Source organism: Schistocerca cancellata, chromosome 1 (genome assembly GCF_023864275.1).
Source record: "Schistocerca cancellata isolate TAMUIC-IGC-003103 chromosome 1, iqSchCanc2.1, whole genome shotgun sequence".
In the NCBI taxonomy this organism is placed as follows: Eukaryota; Metazoa; Arthropoda; class Insecta; order Orthoptera; family Acrididae; genus Schistocerca; species Schistocerca cancellata.
Window position 1 is genome coordinate 1,108,499,041 of NC_064626.1, and position 21,798 is coordinate 1,108,520,838.

The window sequence follows — 21,798 nt, forward strand, 5'->3', positions numbered from 1 at the left end:
GGATTTTTTTTTTTCCAGGAGAAAATCTCTTTTTTAGAAATCCAGGAATTTTTCATTGCTCAAGTTTTCAGTTAAATTTTCGTGACATTGACTGGTAAGAACCAATACTCTAACAAAGGATATTAGTGCTGACACAAGCGTCTGCCAACAGCAAAATGTGTCAATGGCATTAGAATGACTATGTAATGCTTCATAACAGCAAGTTGCCTCCAATGAGTGTGACATTACAACTGCTTATAGTAGATTCGTTTGAGCAGTTGAGAGCGAGCACATGCGCAGTTGAGTTACGTGAGAGTAGTACCTTCTCCCGCTTCTGGCTACAGAAGTGTGGCAACAAGCAGCCAGAGTCCAAGCGGAAAAAATTTTACTGGCGCACCTAAGCTGTCAGATTCAGGCATGCGCAACAGGCCTGGATGGATATAGGGGGCTGGGAGCAAACCGGTGTATCTGGCCCGTCCGCCAATTTCTGGGGTGGGGGAACCTTGTTCCAAAAAGCGCCTAGCATCTCGCGCACGTTGGTCTATCGATTATTCGTATGAGTTTGAAACGCATTCTTGTTGGATAACAGATAAGAAAGATTACATATTATCCTCTCGGTGTATTCAAGAAAATGAAATTTTGGCAGATTTTTTTTTTTGCCACATCGGTACACTGGTAAGGGCCAGTTGTACAGTCCCCAGCTAGCACAGCCGCTGAAGTTCTATTCTGGGAGTAGTGCGGAAAACGTGTTGTATCAACACGTAATAATGCGTAACCGGAGAATGAACGCGAGATAACTAAAATGATTATTGTGGCAGGTTTAGTCAAGTTAGCCGGAGAATAAGTTTTAACCCCGGCAGGAATAGTTACAGAATTAATGTTGACAAGATTGTTTGTTAGAACCAGGAAGGAGAAGAAAGGGAGGCATTACACAAATTATGGAAGAATACGACAGTTCCAAATTTATATAAACATTTCGTACTACTACTTTTCGATCTCATGCTTCAGAAGCTAGAGCGTATGAATGAAATGTGAAACTATTTCCTAACATGAAACTTTTTGCTTGCAGTAGGCGTAATGGGCATTTGATATTGGTACTTCATTATTATATTCTGGCGTGTTATAAAAATGACCATTTGTGCCAAAACAGTGTTGTTTATTTGGTGTGTGTTAAAATTCCTGCAATATTAGTCAGGCCTGTTATCTAGCAGACAGTGACAAAATACATGTAATCAGATCAAAAAAGCACACCAGTCTTGGGTATTATTCATATTAATACCTTTTTCAGTATTAGACAACCATATTTGGTTTTTTCATGTAGCAAAATGTTTGACGAGCTTTGATGATGAGCTAATAGTATCTTGCCCAAAAGGAAAGCACACCATGTAAAGCTGTACTAAGGTTAGTGAGAAAAGCAATGCAAGGACTTAAGGATTCAAGAAATGTGTACTGTCTTGCTTGTCTGTTGTCTTCACTGGTTTTATGTATCCTATATTTAATTTTATGTCTCACAAAACCATTACAAAATGTTACACGGTTGAGTTCCACAGAACGAAATACAGTGACCTGCGATAAAAGAATGCTGTGTGAAGAGGCGTGGTACTACACTTTGGCACATTTAAGACCAAATGATATGTATTACATTTCCTGAAACACATATGTTTTATGTATCAGACCCTTCAGAAAGATGTGCGCTACAAAATGGACATATTTTTGAAAACTCGATTTTTAAAATTTTTGGCGCCCTACCTCAAATGCTCGAGGGAGGAGGGGTGCCACTCTCTAGTATTGCCCCGGTTAGGGGCAGCTCATCGTCACACTGCAAAAGAAGGTCCCTGTGGAATATAACACTCTGGACCATATTTTATCTCTTATGGGGCATGATGGTAACAGAAACATCCCCCAACTTGTCACAAGCAAGTAATGTCCATGACTGGGCAGAAGATGCTGCTTTTATCAAGACTGACCCAGATCACGTTTTGGACAAGCCCTCCACCTCCTCAAACTTGTCCTCCAAATACTCCACAAAAAAACTTAGGCTTCATGGACATGAAAGATCTCCATCAACTCTCATACATACGACGTACCAGGGCGAACGAGCATCACTGCCATCCTTAGCCTGGTGTAGGTCTTCACGCTCATGCTCAGTCCCAGAGGCTGAATCAGTGAAGTCCTCACAGGCAGGGAGAGAAATCCAGTGGTACCCACACCACCACCACTACCTACAAACTCTGCATCTGCGGATGAGGTGAAGCTTCTGGCGTTCGCTGACAATGTAGATCTCTTTGGACCCTCGGACACAATGGGTATAGACTGCTCAGGCAAAAAGTCGGTGGCAGCAGGTGACCCTGAGGCGTAAACTGCTGCATTGAATGTTCCAGCCCATTGAATGTTCCATGCCTTCCCAGTCTCACGATGAGGTCATCCTCGAGTGGAATTGCGGCGGTTTTTCCACCACCTGGCTGAGCTACGGAAATTGTTAAGCTTTACACATGCTTTCTGCATTGCCCTCCAGGAAAGCTGGGTCCCGGCAATACGGGCCCCTCCCTCCGCAATATAAGGGATATTACAGGAACCATAGCAACTATAATCGAGTGTCGGGTGGAGTTTATGTTTATGTCCTAAACTCAGTCTGTAGTGAACCTGTACCCCTTCAAACCCCTCTTGAAGGTGTGGCTGTCAGAATAAGGACGACGAAGGAAATAACTGCAATGTATATTTTCCTCCAGGTGGTGCAATATCCCTGAATGTATTAACTGCACTGATTGATCAACTCCCTAAACCTTTCCTAATTATGGGAGATTTTAACGCCCATAACCCCTTGCGGGGTGGCACTGTGCTGGCGTCTTTCCATCACAATAGCGGGAGAGCACCATCGTTCCAGTGCTCAGACCCGATGAAAACCCACTTGATGTTGATAGCTATCGGCCCATCAGCCTCACCAACATTCTTTGTAAGCTGCTGGAATGTATGGTGTGTCAGTGGTTGGGTTGGGTCTTGGAGTCACGTGGTCTACTGGCTCCAAGTCAGGGTGGCTTCCACCAGGGTCACCACCATTGTTAATCATGTGTCCCTCGAGTCTGCCATCTGAACAGCTTTTTCCAGAGGCCAACACCTGGTTGCCGTCCTTTTTGATTTACGAAAAGTGTATGATTCAACCTGGCGACATCATATCCTTGCCACATTATATGAGTGGGGTCTCTGAGGCCCGCTCCTGATTTTTATCCAGAATTTCCTGTCTCCTCGTACTTTCCATGTCCAAGTTGTTGCCTCCCATAGTTCCCCACATATCCAGGAGAATGGGGTCTCACAGGGCTCTGTATTGAGTGTATCTCTATTTTTAGTGGCTATTAACGGTCTAGCAGCAGCTGTAGGGCCGTCCGTCTCACCTTCTCTGTATGCAGACGACTTCTGCATTTCGTACTGCTCCACCAGTACTGGTTCTGCTGAGTGGCGCTTACAGGGAGCCATCCACAAGGCAGAGTCATGGGCTCTAGCCCACAGTTTCTAGTTTTCGGCCGCAAAGTCATGTGTTGTGCACTTCTGTTGCGTCGTACCGTTCATCCAGAACCAGAACTTTACCTTAATGACAATCCACTCACGGTATTGGAGACATATCGATTCTTAGGACTGGTTTTCAGCGCCCGATTGGCATGGCTTTCTTATCTTTGACAGCTGAAGCAGAATTGCTGGCAGTACCTCAATGCCCTCTGTTGCCTGAGCAACACCAACTGGGATGCAGATCGCTCTACGCTGCTACAGCTCCACAGAGCCCTTGTTCAATCCCATGTTGACTGTGGGAGTCTGGTTTATGGTTCGGCAGCAGCCTCAGCATTGTGTATACTCAACCCAGTGCACCACTGTGGTGTTTGCCTAGTGACAGGAACTTTTAGGATCAGTCCGGTTACCAGTGTCCTTGAGGAGGCTGGAGTCCCTCTATTGCATGTTAGGCATGCACAACTGTTGGCTAGTTACATTGCATATGTTCGTACTTTTCCTAAACATCAGAATCACCGTCTCCTTTTCCCACCCACGGTGGTTCATCTCCCGCATTGGTGGCCCAGGTCTGAGTTTCTAATTGCATTTCGTGTCCGATCCCTTCTATCGGAACTGGAGTCCTTGCCTTTACCACCTATCCTTGAGGACCATTCATGTACACCTAGGCTGCGGCTTTGCCTGGACCTTTCGCATGGCCCTAAGGAATTAGTTAATCCTGAGGTTGTTTGCTGCCACTTCCTCTCGATTCTTGACATGTACCGAGGCCACAAAGTGGTTTACAGCAACGGCTCGCTGGCTGATGCTCACATCGGCTTCGCATATGTCCATGGAGGACATATTGAACAGCATTCCTTGCCTGCTGGCTGCAGTGTTTTCACTTCCAAGCTGGTGGCTATATCTTGTAGTGTTGAGCACATCTGTTTGTGACCTGGGGAGTTGTCTCTTCTGTGTACTGACTCCTTCAGCAGCCTACGTGCTATCGACCAGTGCTACCCTCGTCATCCTTTGGTAGCGACCATCCAGGAGTCCGTCTATGCCCCACAACAGTCCAGTCGCTCAGTAGTTTTTGTGTGGACCCCACGTCACGTCAGAATCCCAGGCAACAAACTTGCCAACAGGCTGGCCAAACAGGCTATGTGGAAACAGCTTATGGAGATTGGCTGCTACGAAATGGCATAACCTCATCATGCACAACAAACTGTGTGTCATTAAGGAGACAACAAATGTGTGGGAGTCCTCCATGCGGGCCTCTCAAAGGGACTCTGTGGTTGGTCGTTCTCCTATGAGTCTAGATTTTCGAATCGGACGCAAAACTGATAGTTAATTGTAACGTTCAGGGCCTCCGCATTGGCCACGCTTGGGTGCCACACGGCTACCTCCTGGGCCGTGATGACCCGCATCGGTATCGGTGCGACGCCTGGCTGACAGTGGCCCATATGTTGGTGAGCTGTCCTCCTTCGGCTGCCCTGCTACGGATCCTTCAGTTATCGGACTCGTTGCCATTAATTTTAGCTGACAGTGCCTCATTGGCTAATTTACTTTTACGTTTTATACATGTCAGTGGGTTTTATCATTCTATATAAGTTTCAACGTGTGTTCTTTGTCGCTTTGTGTTCTCCACTCTAATGCTTTTTAGGGTGGATGTTATAGCAGTTTTGGTTGTCCTCCTGTCATTCTTCTGTATTTTTTGTATGTCTCCTTTCTTTTCTTTTTTCCCATGTGTAATTATTTTGCTGGGAACAAAGGACCAATGACATTGCAGTTTGGTCGCTTCCCCCCCTTCTTTTAAACCAACCAGTGAACACTGTATGGGCCACAGGGATCTTTGACAAATTTAAGGTGAGATCAAGCCGATACATAGCTGAGTGAAATAGTGGATGAGGTGTTCCATTTCACCTGAATGCTGTTTAGTGGGAAGACTATTATATTGTAGAACACCAAAATAGTGCAAAATTTTTGCAGAAAATTGTTTTTATACAAGGTGTACAACTTTGCTTCCGCCGTTTTTCCCCCAACATTTGAGGATTTAATGAAACAAATTGGTTACACATGTATCATTCAAAGTATTTTCCATCACTGGCCACTACTTTCTCCCATCTTTCGGGCAGTGTACAAATCCCATGTCAAAAAAATTGTTCATCTTTTGAAGCGATCCATGAATCAATCCAATTTGTGACTTCGGAAATGTTGGTCAGCCAGGCCATGCGCCATTGATCTAAACAGGTGCCAGTCAGAGGGAGCAATGTCTGGAGAATACGGCGGGTTGGGTAGGACTTTCCATTTTAATGTTTCCATGTAAATTTTGACCGCTTTTGCAACTTGGGGTCACACATGTTGTCGTGCTGCAAAATCATTTTATCATACCTCTTGCTGTGTTGCGGCCATTTGTCTTTTAATGCTCTGTTCAAACACATTAATTGCATTTGATAAAGAGCATCTGTGATTGTTTCACTTGGTTTTAACAACTCATAGTACACGACGCCAAGCTGGTCGCACCAAATGCAGAGCATGATCTTGGAACTGTGAATATTTGATTTGACCATCGACGTGGAAGCAGGGCCGGGATATCCCCACGATTTTATGCATTTAGGGTTATCATAATGAACCCATTTTTCGTTCCCGGTCACAATGCGATGCAGAAATCCCTTCCGTTTTTGCCTCTGAAGCAACTGTTCACAAACATAAAAATGACGTTCGACATCTCTTGGTTTCAGCTCACATGGGACCCAAGTTCGTTCTTTCTGAATCATGCCCATAGCCTTGAGACGTTTTGAAATGGCTTGCTGTGTCACTCCCACTAATTGCGCCAATTCTTCTTGAATTTGATGCGAGTCTTCACTCAGTAGTGTCTCCAATTCTGTATCTTCTAAAACATTCTCTCTTCCACCATTATGCCAGTCTATGACATTATAATCACCGTTCTTGAAGCGTTGAAACCACTCACGACACATTCTTTCACTAATAGCGTCCGTACCATACATACTTGAGAGCATTCAATGAGACTCGGCCACTGTTTTCTTCATACTGAAGCAAAACAGTAACACCTCCCACAAATCATGAGAAAACTGACATTTTCAATCAAGAACAACTTTACGATGCAGAGACAAATCGACTAATGTTTGAATGAGGTTATGTTGACCGAAGTCCAAGCTAACTGCCTGATGGCTGTGATCTGTTTCTTTTTACCGTTTCTTACTGTTGCCACCATCTATCGGCAAATGGTGGAAGCAAAGTTGTACACCTTGTAATTAATGGTATTGTCATAAGACAATTGGAAAATTAAGCAAACTCATGAGAAAAACTCACAACATACAAGCCTTTGCATAGGAATCCATAACCAATTTATAATGCAAGTGAAAACGATATGTTTTCCTGATAATGATTGATTGTGGTTGAACGTGTAAAAATATTCATAGGGGTAGAGTGAATTTTTAAGCATTGTTCTAGACCACAATAAATTCACATAATAGAACCTTCAATGTCCATACTAGGCAAACCATTATGTGAGAACAATTAGTTAATATGTTGTCCACTGAAGAGGCAAAAGAGAAACTGTTGCCAAAGTGTTGAACCATTGGAGGCTAGGGCAGTTCATGGGATTCTAATAGAGTTAATTTCTTGGTGCAAATACCACATAATGGATATAGCGTAAGTGGCCGGCATGCGCCCAAGTGTACATATTTATCTGGTTGGTGCAGATGTGTATGACAATGGTATTCATAATAACAGTCTTACACTGTACAGTGTGTTCAGCCAATGCATATCATTCCCCACCAACAAGGAATCTCATACACACCTTCTTTCTTGAAGCCAATATCATATTCGATATGACATAAATTCTTCAGTTTCACTGGGACCAAAAGACACATTTCATGGTGTCCGTGTTTAGGACCTGTTCCATATTTGAGAAAATACCACCAAAGTACTGCAAGAAAACTGTGATAGTGATTTCTTCAGTTTATGCCCTCAGCTGCACTTGTTTTTGTAGCAATGTACAATGAATTTGTCTTTCACAATATACATTCTATCAAAAAACTGTTCTAAGATTATGCAACTCATCTTGCAGTATATAGGGTGGTCCATTGATAGTGACCGGGCCAAATATCTCACAAAATAAGCATCAAACAAAAAAACTACAAAGAACGAAACTCGTCTAGCTGGAAGGGGGAAACCAGATGGCGTTATGGTTGGCCCGCTAGGTGGCGCTGCCATAGGTCAAACTGATATCAACTGCGTTTTTTTAAAATAGGAACCCCCATTTTTTATTACATATTCGTGTAGTACATAAAGAAATATGAATGTTTTAGTTGGACCATTTTTTCGCTTTGTGATAGATGGCGCTTTAATAGTTACAACTGTATAAGTACGTGGTATCACGTAACATTCTGCCAGTGCAGACAGTATTTGCTTCGTGATACATTACCCATGTTAATTTGGACCGTTTACCAATTGCGGAAAAGGTCGATATCATGTTGATGTATGGCTATTGTGATCAAAATGCCCAACGGGTGTGTGCTATGTATGCTGCTTGGTATCCTGGGTGACATCATCCAAGTGTCCGGACCGTTTGCCAGATAGTTACATTATTTAAGAAAACAGGAAGTGTTCAGCCACATGTGAAACATCAACCACGACCTGCAACAAATTGTGGTGCCCAAGTAAGTGTTTTAGCTGCTGTCAAGGCTAATCCGCACATCAGTAGCAGACAAACTGCATGACAATCGGGAATCTCAAAATCGTCGGTGTTGAGAATGCTACATCAACATCGATTTCACCCATACTATATTTCTATGCACCAGGAATTGCATGGCGATGACTTTGAACATCGTGTACAGTTCTGCCACTGGGGCACAAGAGAAATTACGGGATGTTGACAGATTTTTTCCACGCGTTCTGTTTAGCAATGAAGCATCATTCACCAACAGCGGTAACATAAACCGGCATAATATGCACTTCTGGGCAATGGAAAATCCATGATGGATGCGACAAGTGGAACATCAGCGACGTTGGTGGGTTAATGTATGGTGCGGCATTATGGGAGGAAGGATAATTGGCCCCCATTTTATTGATGGCAATCTAAATGGTGCAATGTATGCTGATTTCCTATGTAATGTTCTACTGATGTTACTACAAGATGTTTCACTGCATGACAGAATGGTGATGTACTTCCAACATGATGGATGTCCGGCTCATAGCTCACCTGCGGTTGAAGCGGTATTGAATAGCATATTTCGTGACAGGTGGATTGGTTGTCAAAGCACCATACGATGGCCTGCACATTCATCGAATCTGACGTCCCCGGATATCTTTCTGTGGGGAAAGTTGAAGGATATTTGCTATCGTGATCCACCGACAAAGCCTCACAACATGCGTCAGCGCATTTTCAATGCATGTGCGAACATTACGGAAGACGAACTACTCGCTGTTGAGAGGAATGTCGTTACACTTATTGCCAAATGCATTGAGGTTGACGGACATCGTTTTGAGCATTTATTGCATTAATGTGGTATTTACAGGTAATCACGCTGTAACAGCATGCGTTCTCAGAAATGATACGTTCATAAAGGTACATGTATCACATTGGAACAACCGAAATAAAATGTTCAAACGTACCTACATTCTGTATTTTAATTTAAAAAACCTACCTGTTACCAACTGTTTGCCTAAAATTGTGAGCCATATGTTTGTGACTATTACAGTGCCATCTGTCACAAAGCGAAAAAAGTGGTCCAACTAAAACATTCATATTTCTTTGCATACTAAATGCATATGTAATAAAAAATGGGGGTTCCTATTTTAAAAAATGCAGTTGATATCCGTTTGACCTATGGCAGTGTCATCTAGCGGGCCAACCATATCGCCATCTGGTTTCCCCCTTCAAGCTAGACAAGCTTCGTTCTTTGTAGTTTTTTCGTTTGACACTTATTTCGTGAGATATTTGGCCCGGTCACAATCATTGGACAACCCTGTATAAGGATGAGACCAATGTGTGGTGTGTGAACCATAATGTGGAATACGCCATCACATTGTGCATTATAAACTCTTAAATGATGTTGGACAGAAGTGAACATTTTATAGTGAAGTCCTGGATTTTCTTCTAAATCTTCCTAGTCAGATCTTAATTTAATCAGCAGTGTGCAGGATCATTTTGCTGTTTCAGTATCTTGTTGTTATATTCGGTTTGTGAGAGAACAACAGTAATGTTCAATGATGATATCCTCATCTTCCCTTAAGTCTCAGAGTGCAGAGTGACGGAAGTTCGTGGATGAAGACTGAGTCATGCATCCCACATAATTTCTTAATTTCTACAGCAGCATCACTGAAGAGCTTAGATATTGGCTGTTCTATTCTGCTGATAACATCTCGTATGGGAGCAGTCCTGTGTATAAGCGCAAAGTTCAGGCCTTTCTCTAATAGGGAGACCAATGCATTGATTCCATCAGATTACGTACAGTGCATCATCATGGTGTATCTTCTTGCTGTGTTCAAAGTTGGAATCAGTCATGTTTTGCAGTCATATGGACCTTTGCTTATTGTTTTGTTCAGTTGGTTAGGATTCAAGTTCCACTAGTTACCCAGTCTCAGCTAGTGGATGTATTTCTACAGTATCATCAGTAAAGGGCGCAAGTATAAGTACATAGTAGGTGATCTACAATATGTATGCTAAAAGTGACTAGCTGACAGCAAAAAATCGGTTTCACATATAAAACAAACTGAGAATATTTGTGGAAGTTAATGTACAGTGTCAAGACAACTATATGACATGGGCTTCAGGTATCTGAAAATGAACAAAAGAAGGAAATGAGTTATGGAGACGAGATAGACTGTAGCTGTAAAAATTTATGGATTAATTAAAATACTGAGGGAGTCTGAGCATGAGTAACTTATGTCACATGCTGAGTATTCAAAATCTAGAAGTAACAATGAAATGCCAAATGTAAATGACACTGTACACTGGTAATCACAAGTTAAGAAAGCAAATAAAAAAAATTGACTTTGAAGACATGATTTGTTGCCCACTTTACAATTATCTAAGAGGCAAACGAATAATGGATTACTTTTGTCTTGTAGTATACACATGGGCTATTGTTTTTTAAAATCAGGTTTATTGTTACTTGATGCTAGTTCAAAGGTTCAGTGCCATAAATTATAGGTTTGTAGTTTTTTGTGTGTTTCATTAATCAATTATTATTCAATAAAATTTTAGCCATAAATATTATCATCGAAGTTCTTAGCTTTGAAGCAGCAGCCGGCAGTAGACATTTACTAAAATTTCAGCCCTGATGCTATTGACACCCAAAAGTGTTTATAGGGAATATGTAGTTTGCATTGCTGACTTAAATATTTAAATTTTGTCATATATGTTCACTAGTTGATGATAAAAACAGCTCCTGAGGGAAGTGTGTATCAGATGCTTGTATATAACATATTACCACTGTACCAAGTTCATTGATGAAGATGGGAGAAAATGGAGAAGGTAATAAATAAGTGACAACAATTTCAACAGTTGCTAGCCAGAAGTATCTGTTTTTTATTCTTGTGCTTCATATGTAATTACAACTTTTACACTTAGTTATAAAGAAAATAGTGTTTTTAATTTTACATGTTATTTCTCTTTGGTGGCTCTAGCAACTCATGTTTGCTTTGTTTTACTTTCAGTCATTCCTCTATCTCTCTGTGTGTTCGCATGTTACTCTAATTTTACACACACACACACACACACACACACACACCACACACACACACACACACACACACACACACACTTAGAACATCATTAAATGGCATAGGCAAAATGAAGCCTAATTCCATTTTTTAGTTTCAATGTATCACCAAACATACACTCTCATAAGGCACAACAAATTGTTCACACTACTAAGAAGGCCATTTGTGTCACAACAAGTATGCCAATATGGCACAGATTCACAAGCCTGATTACCAGTTCCTTCAGACATATGAAATAAAACCTTGCACACTTCTGTGTAGTAATTCTCCATAAATAGTGTGATATGCTAGATTTCATATTTATTACACCATATGTACTATCAGTCAGTACAGTTATTCCATGTACAAGATGTTTGTCTCATGCACAAAATCTAAAGTGGAGGGTCCATTATGTACTTCATACATCAGCTACTTGAATATATACAGTATCTGGCATCATTTTATATGGCTGTATTTGTGCCAAGACATTTCAGGCTATACCCTCCTTTGGTTGGTATAATACATTCATCTCTTCATCAAAACAGCTTTTTTGTTGATTGCATTTCAAATTTAAGAGGGGCAAAAGCCCAAAATGTATCTTTGGTTAAATAAAGCTACATAAAAAGTTGCTGGTTGCTGTATTTCATCAAGTAATTTAATCTGCAGCCATGTAGCTCACCCACCAATATATGGCTAAATTAATGTTTGACACTTCAGACAAACTGGTCTCAAATGCTAATACAAGAAGGTCATGGTAAGTGCAATTAGCACAAACCAAACACATCCTTGCTTCCATACAGCTATACTTTGACACTGTTTCATTTCTGTCAGTAGGTTTTCATAATTTAATTTGAAATTGCTTTCTTCTTGTAATGTGGTGTAGTCTTCAAATCTTTCTGTGGAATCCTGTATGTGGTAGAAGAAAGCTATGATTATTACTGCAACTGTAATACTGCCATAAATAATAAGGAAGATGGTTACAGTCCTACAACCACTAACTTGAACAACAGAATTTTAGTGCAGAAGAAAAGACACACAGAGTAGAAACATGTTAAAATCTTCCTTGGCTCAAATATAGTTTCTCAGAGTCTTAAAATCTTTTTCGTCTGATATGAGACTAATCATATGTTGAGCCAATAGATGATTTTCACTTCTGATATGAGACACCAGGACATGTAGTGTGACAGAATGTACCATATTTGCTTTTTATTAGCAACTTTCAAATTCTTGGTAGTAACCAAATCAAGCATTAAACTGAACAAACACAACACCAAAAGTGTATACTTACATGGAATAATAAATCCTGTTGGCCATCATATTTTCCAAATAACTGAAATATTGATACTGGTGTTTTATAGTGTTTTCCAAATAAATTGCTCATCTTTAAAAATGCTGAATATATCTCTACTGCTCTCATGTCTGAAATACTGCTATCTACCATCACCTGGAAGTAAAGATGTTGGTTTACTATAGAAATGAAGTACTTTGAGCAGTTACCAGACTGAGCAATTCTTTAAAAAAAGGTGCTCTTTATGTAAAATTCCCATGTAACAGACACCACATATATATATGAATATAATAGAGGGAAACATTCCACGTGGGAAAAATATATCTAAAAAGAAAGATGATGAGACTTACCAAACAAAAGCGCTGGCAGGTCGATAGACACACAAACAAACACAAACATACACACAAAATTCTAGCTTTCGCAACCAATGGTTGCCTCGTCAGGAAAGAGGGAAGGAGAGGGAAAGACGGAAGGATTTGGGTTTTAAGGGAGAGGGTAAGGAGTCATTCCAATCCCGGGAGCGGAAAGACTTATGGCTGCAAGATCAAAACGGTGTCTGTTCTTTCACACATGTCCAAAAGAACATGTACTACATATATATTAATTCAAGTTACGCATGCAAGTCAAATTACACAATTGGTGAAAAACTGACATAACCCTGTCACATACAGTGCTAATAGAATGTCAAACAATGTTTCTTTGCTGAGTACCAGTATCAAATCCATTTGCACTGTACAAGTATCAATATATTGTTCACACAATGTGTATATCACCATTGCTGTTTAGGAGTGTTTTCATTAAGGTCAATGTCTTTATTTCTGTTACAGTACCAAGCACATATTCAAGTCCCAGCTGTAAGAGGTTTCTTGTACAGAATATTGGTAGTACTTACTTGTCCACGTGATGACCAACTGATGTAGCAGTTGTCATTGTCAGAGTTATTAGTTTCATTTTGAACACACAATGTTTGGAAATCCTTTGATTTCAGATTTACTGCCCATGGTTCTGTGTTGGCACCATCTGTGCAAACAGAAAAATAGATAGTGATTATCTTAATCACTACACCTGAAAATGCCTCTCTTCAAAGACTTTGTAAGGGTGGCATACAACGACATATTTTACTGATTAGTTTTATATGCTGCCATTATGGTATTAGTATGAAGAAGAGAAGAAAAGATCTCTACATTAGTAACTAAGTTTTATTCATAAGGAAGCCATTGCCTGGAGTTCATAAGAGTGGAGTCATTACAGCAGATTTTTATAAACAGCAGTTCAGTTACCCAATGGCTTTTTGAACAGCACAGTTTGACAAAAACTAAGAACATTTAGTTCATATATAAAATACTGAAGAATTGTGGTTAACTATCAGATACATCATAAATTGTGATCTAGATCAACATGTATCAATTGAAATAACAGAAGACTGCAAAGACCCACCATGATTCAATGGTAGTATTCAGAGAATATTGTGAAAACAGAGATTGTTACAATGTCGTCACAAAAAAGGAATGGATTGAAATTGACAGAGAAAACTTAATGGGAACTAAGGAGGGCTAGGTTTGGACCCTAGTTTAATTTCCACAGTCACATACTGGTGGAGGATCTATCAAAAAATCGTAGTAAGTTCTAGTGATATGTAAATTCAATGCACAAATCTAAATATTCGATTGAATGTAACACGAATGAAACTGAAGTAAGAGACAGAAGCCAAAAATTAAATTCCACATTTAAAAATGCATTTGTTTATAAAGATGAAATATGCCATGTAACCAGCCCCTTTTCTAATTCACAATTATTGGGAATGTATTTAACATAAGTAGTGCTACATGACTTGAAAAGGACACTCCAGTTTACTAAAGGATCAAAAGATTGAATGGATTGGTGGAATTTTAGACCAATATCATTAACTTCCACCTTTTGCAGGAACCTACTGCAGATTTTGAACTTGGAAAATTAGAACATTCCAGGAGTTAAGGGAGCTTCTCTCAGAACACATTCATGTGAAACACAACTTCCTGTTTGTCGAAAACAAAATAGTGTGCTCCCATCATATGCATTGTCTTGCAAACAGCAGATGCAGAGGAACACACAAATTCCATCTTCCTCGATCTTCAAAAGGCATTTGATGTTATACCACGTTGTTGACTGGTAAGCAAGATATGATCATAAGGAGTATTTTCACAGCTACACGGCTAGCTCAAAAGTTTTTGACAAATAGAACTGAGTATGTTATACTTGAGGATGAATGCTCAATGTGGTAGGTAGGTAGGTAGGTGTGGTAGGACCACTAATGTTCTCAATATGCATAAACAGTTTTCAGATAGGGTCAGCAGTAGTAGAGATTATTCACTGAAAATGCTGCTGCTGGCAGAAAGTACTGCTGTTGGAAGAAAATAAGGAAATGCAGAAGTTTTCACTGGGTATAAAGTATGGCAGCTCTCTTCAAATTCACATATTACAAGAGAATGTCCATAAACAGAAAGTCACCACCGCTAGTTGTGTTTCTTTGTGGGAGAAGGACGAGTCATGTATGTGAAAAAGAAGGGATAGTGGGTGATCACAATACATGTTACTGCAAAGCACACAAAAAGACCTCCAGAGATGGTTTTAAACTTGTGATTCTTCTGTTTCTCCTGGAATATTTGTTTATCGAATAGTCCACAAGCATATTGGTGGTTCATAGTCTCCAACGGGCACAATATTTTGGTGATCATAAATGCCACCATCATCTGGTGCACTGATGAACTGAGCTGCTGAGAATGTACAGCCAACTTGTATCCCCCCCCCAACAAGCCTTCCACATGCAGTCCACAACTGCGCATCGGTGGTTGCAGAGATGATAGTGGCGGTGTCTGTGGTAGCATTGATGTAGGTTCCCTTTCTCTGTTCACCCAGATCATTTTGTTTGCTGAGAGTCTTCATAATTAAACTTAATGCTGGCTCCCATGCCTTGCTAAGATTAGAGCCACAATCTTGGTTGATGAGATTGTCTCTGGTGCAAATTTCCATGGCCACTTAGATGACGCTGTCCCAGTATTTGGAAGTCTGCACTAAGATATTGGTATGTTCATACTCTACCGCATGATTCTCGTACAAAAAGTGCTCTGCAACTGCTGACTTATTGTGATATGTCAGTCGAATGTGTCTCTGGTGTTCTCGGCAACAATCACTGACGGTGCACACTGTCTGTCTAATATATGTCTTTCCACACTGATGTGCAATCGGTATATGTTGACTTCCGCAAACTGAGATCATCTTTGACACTTTACTTTAATGCTTGTGTTTTACTGCGCAGGAAAAAAGACAGCTTTTACTCGGTTCCCCTTCAGTATGCATCTGACTTTCAGTAATAGTGCACCAGAGTATGGTATAAAGGCAGTGGCTGCCTCTTTCTCTATGACTTCTCTATCTCCACATACTGTAGTGATGAGGCAGAGAGCACACCTACTCTACCGTTCTGGGTACACGTTTTTTCGGAATACAATTACACGGTGTTCCAGCTCCTGGGGCAGACTCTGTGTCTGAGATTGTGCACGCCATATTTACTAGTGTTTTTAATACTCCATTCCTTTGCAAAGGGTGGTGGCAGCACTCTGCATGCAAATACAGGACACTGTGTGTTTTCTTCCACACACTCCTTGGCCTAGTGTGCCATCAGCTCTTCTCTTCACCATGATGTCCAGGAATGTTAGTCTTCTTTCTGCTTTGGTCTCCATAGTGAATTCAGTGTTGGGGTATATGGAGTTCAAATGTGTAAGGAAGTCAAAGAGTTTGTCCCTTACTTGTGGCCAGATGACAAATGTGTCATCCACATAATGGACAATTCATGTGAGTATCCAATTGGACATACCTCAAAGGTCAATGGTCTTCACTTCAAATTTCTGACCAGTAAGCTCTAGTAATTCTCGTAGAGGCACCCTGATGAATAACAAAACAACGCCAAAACTCACCAGAAAATGTGAGTCTTTAAGCCTGAAGTGTTGAGGCATTTTACAAAATCCACAAAATTGCTGATGTGATGAGGACATTTACTCACATAAGGGGTTAGCATTTCCATCAGGTATTTTGCCAGCAAATATGTAGGTTTGTTTCGCATTCTCGTTGTCTTCCAGTGTCCCTTAAAAAAAGGGAGGGGGGCATATTTGTGTCAACTAACTGTAAAGAATCTACTTGACCTTTCATAACTGAGCCCCATTACATGTTTCCCTCTGCTTTCAGTATACTTACATGGTGGTGTACGTTTTACGTAAATTTTGTGCCGTATTTCATGTGCATAATTAGTCACATTTTATAGTATGTACCACACCACTGGCATTGTTTAACACATAATTTTGCTAAAACTGGAATCTGGAAGTTAAAAATTGAAAACTTGAGCTATAAACATTAGTGAAATGATGTTGCTATGTAACAAAAATAGGTCTGTGGCTCCAGTGTTTCATGGAAAGAAAAACAGATATTCACCATGCAAATTTTGTTATAATTGTCTAAGAAAATTCAACTGAGGAAACTAAAAATCTAACCAATTATGAAACAAAATTGCTTGCCAGTGAAATGTTTAGTATCGTCAAATATGCACACATGAAAGTAAAAGTAAAAGCACTATTCCAGATTTAGAGCTGGTAGTTCCCTCTTCAGGAAGGAGAGAGGGGTATGGGTAGTTTGAAGCAAGTAAAAGGGAAGGGCAGATGACTCAGAGCCCAGGATGAGTGGGACCCAGCTGCTGTGAGGATGAGGGCAAACGAAGACCTTTGCTTCCATTTGTTCTCACGATAGGTGAGTGACCTGCCTTCCTTTTTAACCTTTCTCAACCTAACCCTTTCTCCTCCCTGAAGAAGGAACTAATAGTTCTGAAAGCTAGGATAGTGTTTCTGTTTTTACTTAAATATTTTTTTATTGGCAGTACTAAACTTTTGTTTCTTGAGAGTTCAGTACCAACCAGAAATTCTGTCTCAATTTATCTAAAATTGTTACTTTTTTCCATGGTTAAACACTGTGTTCATCCATCCAGAACGAAGATTCTCATCTGACAATACAAAGACTATTGAGAAGTTAAGTTCCATTTTCAGTTTCTATCCCAAGTGGGTAACAATTGCAAGTGTGTGTAGCATCTACACCAGCTATGGGATTCATCAGCAGTTAAGAGACAAAAGTGCTACAAAGGAAATGACATTGACATTTGATAATTGGTTGTGATAGCATTCAACAAAATTGGTACCTCCATAGCATACGATGTTCTTATGGAATTATTTTCTGGAGCAGTGCACATAAAGCAAATAAAGCGTTCATTCAGCAGAAGTGAGCAGTAAGAATATTGTGTGTTGTGGCAACGTCCCTCTGTGCAGACTTCACAACCCGTGGCAAGACAAGAAAGCTAGCTGCCTATGAAACCTGGTTGTTAGAGGTGGCAAGATGAATTTCCTCAGGCTGTGGCCCAACACTGAACTGCATTGGTCACTTACATGACCGAAGGTGAGGCTTTCTCACAACGAAGCTGGGCAGAGCCACTATAAATGCTCACTACTGAGGCTCTAGCAGTACCTTGTCTTCAACTACTGCTGACACCCAAGACAGGCTGCTTGCAACTGCCAGTCCTGTGTGAGCCAGTCAGCTTCATCTACATCTAGCTGCAACATCTGCTAGCTGTTGGTCTATGGCCTGCTGGCAGACATGACAATATCAGAGCATGAGCCTGTACCACTGGGAAGTGCCCATTTCCAGGACAACTTTGTCCAGTCTCTGGGTGTTTGTGGGGGTCCTGGGTTCAGAGCTTGCACACCAGCAGTCTATGTGTCCGACCATTCACCTGAGTGGCCACCTGCCCAGCACATATTCGTGCTGCGTGCCTGATGTCAGTCTCAGGTATGCAAGGCCATACCAGCCATTATCACTTCATTAAGAAAGTGCTCCTGCCCAGCGTTCTCATGTCGCTAGGCCAAGCATGCCATCATGTGCTATGCTGAGCTAGTGGCTGTTGCCTGGGTGTCTTCACACACTACTGAGTCAGTGCCATCAGCCTCTGTATGGCCGTCTTACTGAATAAAGAACTGTATTGCTAACTGAGCTCTTTAATCCCAAGACCACCGGGGAGTTGGTAATACTGACATGCACACATCACTCTGAAACGACCATTCTGGCATTAATGGTATTTGCACTTCTGATCCCATTATATGTGTTAAGTAGGTAACTGCACTTGTTGCAGAGTCTTATTTTAGGATCTAGGTATTCTTATATTCGCTTCTCAATACATTCACACTTTAATATTGTGTCTTAGTTACAATTAAAATCAGTTTCTGCTGAGTTATGATAACAATCACAATACCAGGTAAAAAATTTAAAAATAAATAATTTTCGTGTAGACTCTTCCTTCTTGTCTAGGATACATAGAGTAGTTATGCACTCTGCTGCAAAGATACCCAGCAAGCTCCCATCTAACATAAAGCAAGGTACTGGAATCTCAATCAATCTGAAAGAAAATGAAAATTTAAAAAAAAAAAAATCATCATTAGCCACTCTTTCTACAAATTATCTGAATATCTAGAGTCAAGGATAGCAAAGTTACGTTAACTACATGTCAAGTAGCAGCCTTCATTCTAAAGCTGAAGGACTAGTAGTGTGCAGGATGGTTTTATCAGTCAACACAGGTCTGGACAAGGCAAGCAGAGCTTTACTAATAAAGCAGTTTTATCAAAACAATGACACTAGTACTGCTGCTCTTTGTGAGTATAGATGCATTAAAGGAATATTGAGAGGTTCTCTTTCTGCACTGGGGTTGAAGAACACAATTCAGAAGTTCAAATAAACTGTTGATTTGGGAATTGCTCATGGGAGAGACTAATGGCCAACTGCACGACAAATTGTTGAAGAAGTTACTGTTGCCATGGCTGAGAATGCTGGATACAATGTATGACCTTCAAGCAGTGCACTAGTTGTGTCATGACAGTTAAACATTCCACTGTCCATTGTTCGAAAACTGCTGTTAATAACTGTGAAATGGTATCTCTAGTGCAGTTCCAGGCTGTCGCGGGGGCAGATAGCTGTCACATTGAGCAATGTTTGTAACCTGGAATGTAAACACGGTATGCAGTTAACAAATGTAACTCTCTCTTGTACAAATTAAAATGTGTTTCTTTCACTGGTTTATTCATTATTTCTCTTCTGCATGTACTTAAAATGTTTCCACAAAGTTTCATTGTCCTATGATCACTCATTTTTCGTGGGCACCCTCTCAAACAGTGAAGTTTAATTTTAACCGCCCTATACTATAAACAGCCAAGTAGCAGTATTCTTTGTAAAGCTGCAAAAATAGTAATGCAATATAAGCAGCACTTAGTATTTGTAGATATAATAATTGTTTCCTTTGAAAAGTACCACTGGAATCAAGTAAATATTAAGCTACCAATAATATACAAGGAGTAGCTATGTAACATATGTGAGAAGGCAGCACGTTTTTCAAAGGAGTAGCTTTTCTTCCAAATTTAACTGGTGTAAACATGAATATTGATAGTTTATTGTTAATACAGTATGAAGATTAAGCTGCCTTTTATTAATTTATACTTTGTCTCACTGAATATCTCTGAAGGTTCTCCTTCTTGATGGGATGTATGTACCACATTGAGTTAATGAATTCACGCAGTTTATGAACACAAAGTCTATTCCCCATCACATTTGTGAAGCTTATTGTAAACACACAATGACTATGTTACTGTTATTGAAATGGTTGTGAAGTTCAGTAAAGGAAGGAACAATGTGAATGAGGAGGAATAGTTCTGGGTGGCCACCTCTGAGCTTTTTCTACAACTTAATTGTAATTTGGAAGCTCCTTTGCAATGTATTTCTATACAATCAAGATCGGTGTTGCAGAGCATGCTCCAGCCATCCACAGAAACACTTATTGTGTTACAGTACATAAATCAAGTGGCTCAATTACTTACTGGTGACATGTCATGTGTTGCAGATGTAGATGACGAGAGATGTTTGTAACATTTCTGTGCCTTTGTGAGGCTCAGAAAATTCAGCAAAGTTGCAGCTTGGTACACAACAATGGGGAGGGGGCCATTCACTAGATCCCATAGTACCCGGACAATAACAATATCTGTGCCAAGTTGAAAGGAAAACTGACTCACTGGGGCTAGCCTTAAGGGGACACAGTCGCGAACAGGCTCAAAAAAATTGAATTTTTTGCCATTTGTTTCATACAAATCTGATTATTAGATTCAGAGTTATTAATTTGTTTGTGAAGCATGGTAACTAGCGCCACATCCATTTTTGCTGTGTCTTGCGCAGTAGTCAGCATTGACTATTGTACAACAATCATTTATGTTCCACGGATATAAATACTCTTTATTTGGGTTGCAAAAGAGAATTGTTATTCTGATGTTTGCCAGTCTGACTGCATTGTCGACTATGGTTCGTCAGTTTCTTCATCCTAGTTGTTTACGTTTTGATGATACAAATGTAATGATTTTGTGAAACGTTGTAACACAATGGGTAGAATAAGGAAGTTTGGATATAAGCCTAAGTTTCGTGGAAATAAATATGTAAAAATAAAACACAAAACTGCTAGTTTTGAACAGAGGTCAGAAAATAATATTGAAAGTGAAGTCAGTGCGAGTGTCAGTGCTTCAAGCAAGAAGCTTCTAGGTGCTGCCGGTTTTCCAAGTGCCTCTCAAATGCGTGATAGTTCAATATGTGGTGTGAACAGTGTTTCTGTTGTTACTGACGCAAACATTCTGATCTCCATGAGGTTATTACGTGAACTTATCGAAAAACACACAAATTGTAAAAACTGTGGTGGAAACGTTACTTTGCACGAAGATGTGGTGAAAACCAAGGGAATTGTTTGTAATTTAGTTTTGACATGTTTGAAATGTAGCTGTACTGCCAATACAATGTCATCCCACGTAACAAGAAGCAGATTGTATGAAAACAATATAAGATTAGTGTATGCACTTAGATCTATTGGAAAAGGGTGAAGTGCAGGTGCTGTTCTTTGTGCAGTGATGAACATTATTCCACCTCCAAGAAAGTTTGATGTTTACAACAAGACTATTGGTGCAGTTGTAGCTGAGGTAAGTGAATCTACAATGTTGAAAGCAGCCAAAGAAGCAGTTCAGTTGAATGATACGAAATCTGACCCAAGGCAAATTTCTGCTGGTTTTGATGGCAGTTGGCAGAAACGTGGGCATACATCCCTAAATGGCATTGTGTCAGCAACTTCTTTTGATACAGGGAAGGTTCTGGATATTGAAATTATTACTAAGTTCTGTGACATCTGTAGCAAAAATCCCACTATACAACATGTGTTCAAAAAGGACTATGATGGTTCTAGT

At 40.3% G+C, this 21,798-nt stretch overlaps 1 protein-coding gene across 1 annotated transcript in view; it reads right to left on the reverse strand.

The window, feature by feature from the left end:
* Positions 1-11,210: 11,210 nt before the first annotated feature.
* LOC126092047 (transferrin) overlaps positions 11,211-21,798 on the reverse strand; it is a 173,379-nt gene continuing 162,791 nt past the window's right edge. The window contains exons 13-15 of the mRNA XM_049907456.1: positions 13,362-13,489; positions 12,470-12,625; positions 11,211-12,087 (exon numbers count right to left, since the gene is read on the reverse strand). Of these exons, the coding sequence (XP_049763413.1) occupies positions 11,917-12,087; positions 12,470-12,625; positions 13,362-13,489 (455 nt within the window). The 3' untranslated portion in view covers positions 11,211-11,916. The remainder of the gene's footprint in view (positions 12,088-12,469; positions 12,626-13,361; positions 13,490-21,798) is intronic.